The sequence below is a fragment of the Mixophyes fleayi genome, chromosome 3 (genome assembly GCF_038048845.1).
Source record: "Mixophyes fleayi isolate aMixFle1 chromosome 3, aMixFle1.hap1, whole genome shotgun sequence".
NCBI lineage: Eukaryota > Metazoa > Chordata > Amphibia > Anura > Limnodynastidae > Mixophyes > Mixophyes fleayi.
Window position 1 is genome coordinate 304,710,223 of NC_134404.1, and position 13,024 is coordinate 304,723,246.

At 39.1% G+C, this 13,024-nt stretch overlaps 1 protein-coding gene across 5 annotated transcripts in view; it reads right to left on the reverse strand.

The window, feature by feature from the left end:
- C1D (C1D nuclear receptor corepressor) overlaps positions 1-13,024 on the reverse strand; it is a 48,795-nt gene that overhangs the window by 9,625 nt on the left and 26,146 nt on the right. For all 5 annotated transcript variants that reach the window (XM_075203926.1, XM_075203923.1, XM_075203924.1 and 2 more), the window contains exons 2-4: positions 8,437-8,583; positions 955-1,021; positions 802-857 (exon numbers count right to left, since the gene is read on the reverse strand). In XM_075203926.1, the coding sequence (XP_075060027.1) occupies positions 802-857; positions 955-1,021; positions 8,437-8,577 (264 nt within the window). In that variant the 5' untranslated portion in view covers positions 8,578-8,583. The remainder of the gene's footprint in view (positions 1-801; positions 858-954; positions 1,022-8,436; positions 8,584-13,024) is intronic.

Below are 13,024 nucleotides of genomic sequence, written 5' to 3' on the forward strand. Positions count from 1 at the left end.
TTAACCCTGCATGGGTAATAATTAAAAAAAAAAGTCACTATGTTAATAAACTTTATGCTCTATTAGAAAAAGTAAAACAAAAAAAAGATGTGCTGTTGTGATCAAAAAGACAATTGCAGAGGAAACTCGCCAATAAATACTTTAATAACATAAAACAGTTTCATTACCTTCCCAGACACTTTATATAGAGCTAAAGAATGTACCAATGTGTCTACATGGAGGCGTTTTATTTGGTTTATATGTTGGTAATTAGCAAGTGCATTTCCTGACAACTAGATTTGGTAAGTGAATTAAGACACAGCACAGAGCAGGTCATGAAAGACACCATTGTCAGGTTTCTTTTATTATTGCAATCATGACTGGCGTTATTTAACATAAGGCAGTAATCACATTGAACACCTCCCCCACCCCCCACAACAGTAAACCACATGAAACATAAACCGGCTCACAGCAAATTGCTTGCACTTAACCAGATGAGACACATTTTAGATATTGGACCTGTCACCAGCACAGATAGCAGCCATTTGTGGCCAGTACCAAAGTTCAGTCTAACAAATCACTAGGAAGAAGTGACATTACTACGGCATAAGGTACAAGCGTCAGTGATGTCACTAATTTCTAGTGAATTGATAGGTAGCATTCTCATGAATATTGGTCCAGCCACCAAAATGTCACTGTGAGTAGGTATCTGGGACATTTTAATGTTCTGCCATAGTATGTGAAGGTTTACAAAGATGCATTTTCATATTTGCTAAACATCAAAAGGTGTAAGGATCTTTCAAAATATAAAAGTAATCTTACCAGCTCCTCTTTCACTGGATGCTCCTTAGGATTAACTCCCTGAGTGGTCAAATATACTATAATAAAGGAAAAATGAAACTACTTGAGTTTTATATTCAGTTATAGACTAATAACAGTTATGGACTTCAGCATCAACACTAAAGCACTACTTACCCCAGAACAATGAGTTTAATGTGTATGCCGACACCAAATCTAATTTTGCTTGTTCAAGTGGATCTATCTGAAATAAAATACAAACACTTACACATGGTAGGGAAACAGTCATGATACTCTAACAGAAACAACACTTGTATAAAGGTGCTTAGCTGGCTTTAATAGGCAACTTATGAAACACATTTTTGGAATAACAACTGCATTTATTTATAAATGTTGTGACTGCTTGCACCCACGTTGGATGGCCTGCTAAGATCTAGACTAGGACATCCCACAGGCCAGATGTGGTTGAATACTATATGTCAACACTGAACATACAGGAAATGAGTTAAGCATAAATGCCAGAGATGGAACACACAGTCCACTGAGGTCTGTGTGTGAGCCGGAGAGAGTTTATTGGCCCTCTGAGTGAATAAAACCTGTGGGCTGGGGAAGGAGGGTCTGCTTGGCATGAGGTGGAGAATTCAAGGGAAAGAGTGATATAGCATGCTCTGGGAATCATATGTGAAACTGAGTCACGTGGGACAGTCACACTATGGTAGATGTAAACCAGAGCATTAAGGTGTTGCCTATGTACGTTTGAGCAGTCATTTTGTGGACTGAGCATTCACCAGAAAACTATGACATTACGTGACACTCTGTGTGGACTTGAAGGGGGCAGAAAACAGTTGTTTCAATGTATCAAGGCCCCAGGTACACTTTAAAAAATAAGTTAGAAGATAAATGGAAATCTAATATGTTTCAAACAATGCAAGGCATGATAAAGGGTCAAGTATGCAGTGAACTTTATTGAAAAAAGTAATTAAAAAAAATAAACCTAAGGAAGGAGTAGCTCAGTAGCCTATGACTAAATAGTATTGTATAATATGGATAGGCAGCTGTAGAGTAGACTGAACTATATGTCCAGTTATGTTAAAAGCAATATACAATGTTATCCAAGGTGCGAGCTTTAACACAGCTGCAGGAGTGGACAGCCTGGGTTTTCCAGCTGTCCTTATTGTAAGCTACCCAGTAACTGGCTGAGGATTAAAGAGTTAACACTCTGTAGTTTGGTAAATTATGAATAATCATTTATAAATTTGGATTTGATTCTACTGTTGACTTTGCGATTCATGCTGTAAACTATCACCAATAACCACTATAGCAGAATCCGTAGAAATGTTGTGGTTTCAAAATGCAGTCCAAAAAAAAATTAAAAATAATGCAAACACAATGCATGTGCTTTAATTCATAGCAATCGGAGATCTGATTGGTTGCTATTGCTTACATACATCCCTATTACTCGTTGCACTTTGTTATTAAATAAACCTTGTTATGCTCTACATCCCAATTATGTTAGTGACACACAACCACATCGAGTACCCCTTTCTTTAAGCTCTATGGGACCTGGGGCTCACATAATGTATTTGTCTGCAAACAGGTGGGGTAAAAATAACACTACTACACACAGCAGCTGATATAATGTAGGGACACTGCCTGCAGCATGCAAAAAAACATCAGCACTAGTGTACAGGAACTTGTCATTTGCACTGCCTGCTATGTGCAGGGAAATAAAGCATCAGTCATTTTAGTCAGTTATCTATTATTATCGTAGATTTTTAAAGAACCACAGTGCTCCGCAGCGCCGTACAGTAGAGAAAGCAGTACATATATGAAACAGGGACATACAAGGTAGAAAATATAAATGCAGACATGAAAACAAAGGGTATAAAGGCCCCTGCTCATTAGATGTGGCTCAGAGTGGAGATTGGGATAGTTGTGAGGGTGTATTCGTGTGAATAGTTATCAGGGATAAGGTCACCTCTAAAATAGATAGAGGTTTTCAAAAATCATCTAAAGATTTGAAGGCTGTGGGAAAGTCCAATTGATCGTGGTAGAGAATTCCATAAGTGGGGAGCAGCACGGGAGAAGTCTGTAGGCGGAAGTGGGAGGTGGTTACCAGAGATGAGACAAGGCACAGGTCAGAGGTAGATCTAATAGGGCAGGAGAGAGTATTTTGACATGAGATTTGAGATGTATGCAGGGGTAGTGTTGTTGAGGGCTTTGTAGGTAAGTGTGAGTAATTTGAATTTGATTCTGAGGGACACAGGAAACCATGTAGGGATTTGCATAGTGGTGCAGCAGGTAGGCATTCTTCTTTCTTCAAGTTGCATCTTCCAAGTCTTTGTAGGTAAGGGTGCGTAATTTGAAATGGATTCTGGAAGGTCACAGGGAGCCAGTGTAGGGATTTGCAAAGTGGTGAAACAAATGTGGAGCAGTGAGAGAGGAAGATCAGTCTTGCAGCAGCATTTAGGATGGAATGAAGTGTGGATATATGGATGTCGGGAAAGCCATATAGCAGGAAGTTCCAGTAGTCATGATGGGAGATGATGAGGAAATGGATAAGAGTTTTGGTAGCATGATGAGTAAGAGAAGGGTGTATTCTGGCAATGTTTTTAAGGTGGGGTTGACAGGACTGGGAGAACGTCTGGATGTGAGGAATAAAGCAGAGGGCGGAGTCAAGTGTGACATCAAGGTAGCGAGCTTGAGGAAATTGTGGTGTTAATGACAGCGAGAGAGATTTGAGGGGAAGTGGTGAATCTGGCAGGAGGGAAGATAATAAGCTCTGTTTTGGACATGTTGAGCTTTAGGTAGCATTGGGACATCCATGTGGAGATAGCTGAAAGTTAGTTGGTTACACGAGATAGTACAGAAGGAAAGAGGTCAGGGGAAGAGACAAATTTGGGTGTCATCAGTGTAGAGGTGGTACTGGAGGCCGAATGCGCGAATTGGTGCCCCAAGAGAAGAGGTGTACAAAAAAAGTAAAGGGCCAAGAACAGAGCCTTGTGGGACCCCAACAGATACTGGGAGTGGAGGGGAGGATGTGCCAGAGGTAGAAACACTAAAGGAGCAGTTCAATAAGTAGGAAGTTAACCAGGAAAGAACTGTGTCATGAAGGTCAATGGAGTGAAGGGTGTGTAGGAGAAGAGAGTGATCAACAGTGTCAAAAGCAGCAGAGAGGTCCAGGAGAATGAGCATGGAGAAATGACCCTTAGACTTTGCAGTAAGTAGATCATCGATCCCTTTTGTGAGAGCAGTTTCAGTGGAATGTTAGTGGCGGAAGCCTGATTGCAGAGTCAAGAATTGAATGAGAGGAGAGAAAGTGAGACAAGCGTCTGTACACTAATCGCTCAGGTAGTTTGGAGGCAAAGGGAAGGAGAGAAATAGGGCGATAGTTGTAGAAAAAGGCTGGATCAAGAGATGGTTTCTTTAGAATTGGTGATATGAGCACACTGTTAAAGGAGGATGGAAATGTACCAGCGAAGAGAGACAGGCTGAATAGGCGAGTTAGAGGTGGGCATGCAGTGGAGGAGAAGCGGAGAAGTTGGGTGGGAATAGGGTCGAGGGGACAAACTATAAAAGAGGATTTTCAAAAATTGGGTTTACATGATTTCATATATTAAAATGCCCTTATATTATGTTGTTAATTTGCAACAATTTAAAGTACCCAATAGAGGCGGGAACATATTTGCAATTCTGCACTAGACCCCGATTAATAAGAAATCCTAAATGAATACCTGACCTTTCTGAAAGCTTTTGCTGAACATCACCCATCACAAGGCTGGCTGGACAGATCCCAGGATACAGGTAGCGACTACACCTAATAAATTAGCGCCTACTGAGTTAATGGATGCACATCTTCCCTGGTTCCTTCACCCCCTCATGACCAGAGGAATTTCATTTCAGGATTTTGACTATAGTTACTGTAACCCAATTAGTGGAATTGGTGAAAACTTAGTTGCCAATTTCCCAGAAGTACAGTGATACCAAATGTATTTGGGTTATGTTAGGAATAACGGATTTATTTTTTTAACAACATTTATTTCATTTCATTTTTAACAATGGAGTCTGTTTCGGGTCTCCTCTTGTGTCAACACTGACCTGCAAGGGAATATTAGAGAGCAGAGAGTAAAGGCTTTACTACATTGGTGGAAACCATTATAGTCATCACAATTGTGATGTTACAGGATTCCATGTGCTTAACTAGGAAGCCTAGACTTTCCCATTGAGCTGTATATAGCATACACTTTGAGCATCATGTACAGTGACCGGGTTCCATGAACCATATATGACAGTTCCTGTTCATTTTCCAGGAATCAGACACTGTAATTGACAGCTACACTATGGATATATGGATCCTCTACATTCAGGAGCGGTTTATAAACAGAACCCCAAGCATAAATCCAATCCACCACCAAAGGAAATCTACTGCTTGTGATCAGGAACAACTTAAAGTATCCTACTAACTCCTAGATTTGACTGGTTGGCTCTTTATTCTGCATTATTTAGTCGACCTGTCTTAACCCATGATTTCGGCAAGATAAATTGGTGGTTAGTAACAATTCATAAAAATACATATATAGAAAAACAGATTAATCTTCTTTGGTTGATAAAACTTTTTATTATTTGTGTGACTATATTTAAATGTTAGGGAAATATAACAAAACCTGCACTTAACCACCAAGTATGTTTGTTGCAAGAGCAGCACGCTTAGGAAGGTATCCCAGTAAGTAAATCATGCGGTCATTCATCATCAGCTATTTATATAGCGCCACTAATTCCGCAGCACTGTACAAAGAACTCACAAATCAGTCCCTGCCCCATTGGAGCTCAGTCTAAATTCCCTGACATACACACACGGACCGAAATTGTCTTATTGTGCGAGAAATGATTAATCAGCGGCACTATGCAGATAACTCTAGGTTATTATAAATCAATTTTGCAAAAAAAAAAATTAAAATACAAAACATTGTTTCAGCTAGACATTTTACAAAGATTGTTGCATTATCAATAACTTATCTAATTCTACCACAGCTTCCTTATTACCTTTCCTCAATTTATAAGACAAAAAAAAAAACCAGCATCAAGTCAAAACTGAATTACCTCCTCCTAGCCAGTGCTCTGTGCAGACACTTTTCCAGGGTTCCTCTGTTTCTCTCACAGCTCTGACTGAGTGGGGTGGGAGAGAGGTGTGGTTTTGTGAGTGGAAAGACCAATCACAAGCTGCAATCAAAATTCCTCCACATGCCCTTTCCATAGTCATTTAAAAATGGTTAATGAAATGAATTTGCCTGTTGCATGTAGCAGTCCTCAATGCTTTGGTTTGGGTAAGAGGTCACCAAAGGAAAAATATTCCCTAGGTGGTAGTGCAGGTTTACAATGTAAACAAGAAAATTTAAATTACAGCACATCCAAAAGAACTAAATGAACACAATGTAAGATCAATGGATCTCTATGCTGTGCCATGTGTGCACAATGGGCTGGAATGAGAAAACAATGACATTTCCAGCTGCTCTACACAAGTCCTTATGGTGGCTTCATACACTTTGATATTGCAGGAGACACAGGGCAAGTGGAAAACCAGTCCGAGTGCCGCTGTAAGTGATCCTAGTGCTACTCCTGAGCATCAATCTGCCGGCTCTCATTCAATTTAGCCTCCCACGTGTGCAGCCAAATTAGTCATTTATCCTGTTATGTCAGGACCGTGTGGTCGGCTTTACAGGTAATTGGCATCTTTATGTTTAGGAGAAGAGATAAGCTGCTATGATTGTAACCATAAAGGGACATTATTCCTCTTGTGGGAGACCAATTTGCATACACACTTTAATTAATGGCTTAATATCTTTTGTATTTTATACATTAAGTCTTCACTAACTGAGAATGTTTAATGTCACAAAAGTTATCTTTTTATGACAGTTTCTTTAACAATAAGCAATTTTTCTACGAAACTACGTCAATTTTTGCAGACCCCACCCCCATCCCCAACCCCACCCCCATAAGAGAATTAAAGCCCATTTGTAGCACATAAGCTACTGGCAAACTATCAATGATCTCAGGTGAGCGACGTGCCTGGTGCTGTGTCACGTACACCTGTTCCCCCAGGGTTCACATGATTTTACATTTAGAAACAAAGAGGAAAGAGGCGCTACTAGATACACTATTAGAGTACACATATGCAAATATTAATTATGGGTAGGGAATTATTTTATACAGATGACCTATTTTAGTTGAGTTAACTTCTAAAACACATGTGTTTTGACATCTGAAGAGATTTTGTGAAATTTTAATCTGGATATCAACAGTGCCACCTAGCATTCAAGACTGACTAAATGAAAATAAGGAAAAGCCCTTTAGAAAATCTTGCAAATTCTCTTAATGATGGTTATACTTAGCAGTAAGTCACATTGTATCATTAGTGCCCTCACCTAGCACATACACCAAGAAGGTGGCTCATCACACGTCATTATCTCTTCTCTCCCACAGCGCCAAATCACGTACCATCTACCTGAGAAGCAATTAGAGCCATCAGGGCCAACTACACCAGTGAACAGGTGGATATGACATTTAAAATACCTTCCCCAACACCCCATCTATAAAATGTATATTTTTGTTTGTTTTTATTTTAACACTTAATTTTAATGCACTCCTCAAATGCTAAAGCAGTGGGGGGGGGGGGGGGGGGGCGTTTTTGGTATTTTACACTTGGGGTCTCATTTAGAGTTAAAATGTGAGATTTTGCACCTTGGCAAATCCACCCTATTTCGCTGCAGGGAAGGTAAACTTAAAATATATGTACAGATTTGAAGTTGGGAGGGGGTACATATCCTAGCTGAGCTCACAGTGTAAAATAAATGTAGTGCAACATAGTTTGCACCCTTCAGCTACATACATTTTGGGCACGCCCTTCTACAATATACCAGCCCTTTGAGACTCTGATCAACCCCACGGCAGGAAGTATATTTACACATAGCCAGACCACCTCACGCACATGGCCGGCCTCTAACTTCCAGCTTCTGTGATTAATGCTAACCGCGGTGGTCACAGAGCTTGTTAAGCAAGGGGTGATTTAATTGTTTGCACATAATACGCAAACAATAAGGGAAAAAAACATGATTTTTACTTTCTTTTATTTTTATTTCATTATTTAATACAGGATGCAAAATTTAGTTCAAATGAAATATCATCGGAAAGCTGAACTCTTCCTGAAGAAAAATAAAATACTGACCCAATATTTTATAGCGGGGAATGTGTTCATGTGAATGATGCCGAGACTGATGCACACTACAATTGCCCTGCACCAGGTGATGGCTGGCAAATTTTACACCCGGGAGCGAGACTCTGCTAAGCAACCTACATTTTAAAGGGAAAAAAAAAATGCAGGTAGCCCAGTGAACCAAGGTGCCCCTCTGCGCCCCAGACTAGCCAGCCTCTGCCACACACCATTAGTAGGAAGATGTTCCCAATACTCTGGCTGTAAGAAATAATAATAAAAATTCCCATGTCATGAATACTTTTTTCAATCAATCAGTCTCCTGAGAACGGCCCCACAAACTACAGACTGTAGAATCAACTTTCTTAGACTCATCTGAGAATCTAAAGGCAATTCCATCCCGTCCTGTAAAAATCTACAATAAATCATTGGCTGGTGTAATTACTACTTACTTTCTGAAGAAGTTCCGACCTGGAAACAGACATCATTTTGTTCAATGTTTGATCTACAGCGCCAACAGAATTATCAAAGGCCAAAAGATATTCCTGGATCTCCGTGGGGTATTCCTCTGCACTTGTGTCCTCGTCATCCATTTTCTCCTGGGTGAATAACAGAGTACACAAATGTTTTGGTTTTTGTTTGTTTTTTATAAAAATAAAATCTATAAAAACGATTTACCTTTGTGCTAGAACAGTATTTTTTTGTTCCAAACACTGTTGCTTTTTATATTTTGTTTCTCCTAAACAATTGACCTACTTCCTTTTTGTAATATTCTAAGATTTAGGGGTATATTTACTAAACTACGGGTTTGGAAAAGTGGAGATAGCAACCAATCAGATTATACCTGTCATTTTGTAGAATGCACTAAATAAATGAAAGCTAGAATCTGATTGGTTGCTATAGGCAACATCTCCAATTTTTCAAACCCGCAGATTAGTAAATATACCCCTTAGGGTTTTTTGTTGAAGTTGTTACAAACCTAATTTAACCACCTGGAGGATTGCAGCTGTACATGCTAGCGGTTCACTAAGAATGTTATTTTAAAAATAAATTCACCAGGATACGCTAAACAAAAACAAGCTAAGGGGAAAAATACTGTGAACTAGAATACCCAAATGCCAAAACAAACAACGTCCCGGCACGTTCACACCGAGAGATGATGCCAGAAAAACATACCTCACATAGCCTGAATGCCCACAGGGTAATCCTGTTCTAAATCCTTTAAAATGATTGTGTTAGGTAAGGGAGTGGCTGGTGAGAAATACTGTTGAGATACTATAACAGGATGAGACTGAACAGGTTGAGAAATACCCATCACGTACACAGCTAGGAAGAGCACACTTTTCATTTGTTTGAATAACAAACTAAGTGAATGGCATATTTCCACATGGCATTATGAAAAGTAAAAGTGCATATTGTGTCCTCTATCAGTGCCAAGGTGTTTTATGTTAAAAAAAAACCAAAACAAAATGTTATTGGATACTGATGCTTTCCATGCACTCAAAAGATATATTCACTAAAGTGTGAGAATGTTAAAAAAAAAAAAAAAAAAGATGTATTTTAATGCTAAAAATCAAACATTTATTTACATTTTCCAAATAACCATATGACATACAGAATCAAAGATGATGAACCTCTCATATGTGAAACCTGACATTTTTTAATCTCTTTGAAAACATGGAAGAATAAAAAAATATTTTATTGGACATTATCATTTGTTTAGTGAAACTTTTGAGAATATCCTTCAATGTGAAGCTAATTGGCAGGCAAGACAAAACCCACAAAACTAAACAATCCGATTGTTTAAAACAAAGTACAGAAAGGTCATTGCACAGCACATGTGCCAATTTTATATACACTACAGAAGAAGGTGTCCTTCATTTAAGGGCACTTTTAAAACTGCATAGGATACAGTTTAAATTAGACAAGTAACCACATCAATAACACTGAACAATGACTGGCAGTCTGTAGCGAGTAAACTAAAATCTACTCTCCTCCTTGGCAATAATATTTCCTCAAACAGGTTGTGGGCAGAGTGCCACATTCAACTGCATCTCCGTATTAACGTTTTAAAAATCATAGGATGAACCTATAACCTTTTTCTATTTTACAAGGGTATACCCATTGGAAGGAAAACATTTCCCAAATGATTGATAAGTGATCTACAATTATTTGTTCTTAGCAATTAAAGCTGTACAACCACCTGTATGCCCCCAATCCCCTAGCTAAACCCACAAAGTGATACAGAACTGGCAGAGCCCTGGGAAAAACGGCAGACAATTAATTTTGGTGACAGGAGAAAAAATCCCATATATCCCTTCCTCCACCCCTCACACTACAGAGCTTACATTAATCAGGCCCTGAGCAATTGACAGTCTTCCTCAGTGAACACACTATAAGGGAGTGTATGATTCAGACCAAGGTAACTTTAGGACAAGATTTCTAGGGGCATATTCAATTGTCGGCGGAAACACCGAAAATCTCGTGCTCAGCGCACTATTACCGTTATTGCGGTAATAGTGCGCGTAAAAAACTTTATCACTGTAGTTTTCTCGCTGGATTACAGCTCGCAGCTCCCTGAGCCGCGAGATGAAATCCAGCTTACAATTACCGTAATAACGGCAGTAGTTTTAACGCCGCGGAAAACAGCAAGAATTGAATATGCCCCCTAAAGTCTAAGTTAAAAGTTACAGCACCAAGGCTGCCATGTGAAGATGTGTTGCAGTAAAGATAGGAGGGGGGAGGGATATAATAATCACTACAGCAGGAAGCATAAGGGAGTCTGTAAACTACAAAATATACATAGGGATAAAGGAGAAATAGAAAAGAAAACTATGCATGAATGTTGGAAAAGAAAATGAACATGATGAAGTGAGGGTGAAGAAATGAAAATACAAAATGAATACAATCATAAAACGTATACATGGCAATGGGTTCGTAGTAACGGAGAATGGTAAATACAATAGGTTTTGTTATTAGTACTTCTGTCTTTCAAGGTAATCCCCGACAAAGTACCTGCAACGAACACGGCACCGAATTGCAACATCTCTTCTTCTACCGCAGCATATTGTGTGCTTAACTCCGCATCTGTTCTTATATGGCACAAAACCTTTTATGTTATTCTGAGTAGCGGCTATCAATTTATGTGTACGGACAATTGCACATTACCACTTTTACTGTCACTTTTGCTAAATATAGTGTTTCTAAAAACCCTATTCAAATGTTGGCATTGTTTATACACTTAATCAGCAGATGAAGTATATAAAGAATTGTGTTACAGTGTGAAACATTGAATATATATTGTATAGGACCCATTTTAAAATTGCACAGGATTTCAAAAGGCAGCATGGTTTGGGCTGACTTGTCAATCTCTATCTGGCCCCTCCACACCAATGGCAGTGACACTCCTGTCTAGATTGGAGTCAAGCCAAAACCCATAAAAGATATTGCAGACACTGGGTAAAACAGGAGTGGTTTAGCGTAGTAGCAGTGAGCTTGTCACTAGAGAGATCAATGATAAATACAACCTCTGCACTCAATGAAAGCAGTACACACAACATTGTACATGCTTCAATTTAGGTACATCATCCTCTTGATGACTAAGGTTGGTTTTGGTTGCCACAATGATTAAGGATTTTTAAAGATGACAAACGATCTACATGTATGCGATTGAGACTACTACTAACTACGACTGGCTACTTATTGGGAAAAAGTCAGTGACATTGCATTTCCAAAGTAAATAGAAAAGAATACAGCGTCCACATAATACTGCCACAGCGCCGCTCTAATCACAAGTGCAAGTGGGTATCAGATCGTTCGACTCAATAGCTTTTATGGTGTTAAAAAACAAATTCTCACAAAAGCGTGATTTGTAACCCAGTGGGTAACCGGTCTATATATTGAAGTTAAAACTATTATTTTTCCAAGTATGTACATAACAATACTTTGTGCTTTGCAAGATATATTGGTTTTGGCTCAGATGTAGAAAAGACTTGGTGACCACAGAAAAGGTGTAAATGAAGCAGTAGAGGAGACTTTGGTGTCACTGTTCAATCAATATGGCACAAAATAAATTCAGTAAAATACTTGAGAAGCTGAAGTAAAGCATATATATACGGTAGTTAAAAGAGAATCAGCTCTGTTAGATGTTTGTTTGGGTGCAGAAAGGGTATGGTTGGGATGTTGGGGTGCTACAACATTGCTTATTTTTGCTCACACCTCATACAGGTTCAAGCAAAGATAAGCGACGTTGTATGTACCATAAAACCAAATAACATGCGCAGGGTGACATGAGGCGAGGCTCCAACAGGACCTCACTCTTTATTGAATGTGCCACATGAAGGCACTAGTGAGAGGTATCACCTACTGAAAGTAGTGACTATGCAAAACTGTACTAAATCTGTTAGCTGCTGTAGCTTTGAGATATAATTAACAATGCAGTGCAGCCTATGACTGACATGGCTCTTACTAGTCTGCCCTGTAAATGTGGGGTAGGGGGTTTGAACAGAGAAAAGGCTATATATTCCAGAGGCAGCATGTAATGTACTTGATATTCTCCCATCTATTGTTCTGAAATGTCTCTAGTTTGGCAAGGTAGTTCATTTGAATATTTGCCTTTAGAATTGTTTTAATTGCCAGTCCTACAACTCATCAGGTGTGGCCAAGAACAGCCCATGGCTTGGAGTCATTATTCCCCAGGCTATTCCACCTCTGAGGGTCAAAGAAGTGTTTTGTTTTGGGTTGTTTTGTTTTTTATTTTAACTATTAGCACACCCACTATTATGACAGAGTATCTGCTTGTCTATAAAAGCCAAATACACCAAATTATAGAAGAGAATAAAAACATACTTTGTGCCTGTATTATGCCTGGCTTTGACTGTCCTACATATTGCGCTTGTTCTGATGCCTTGCGAGTATTTTTTTCCCAAATGTGCAGCCCCAATTAGTAATGATCAACTCCACTCTTGTTCCACTACAATCTAAAAATGGACACATCTACAGTGTGCCAGAGTTTTGTACTCCACTTTTTTACAAATTTTT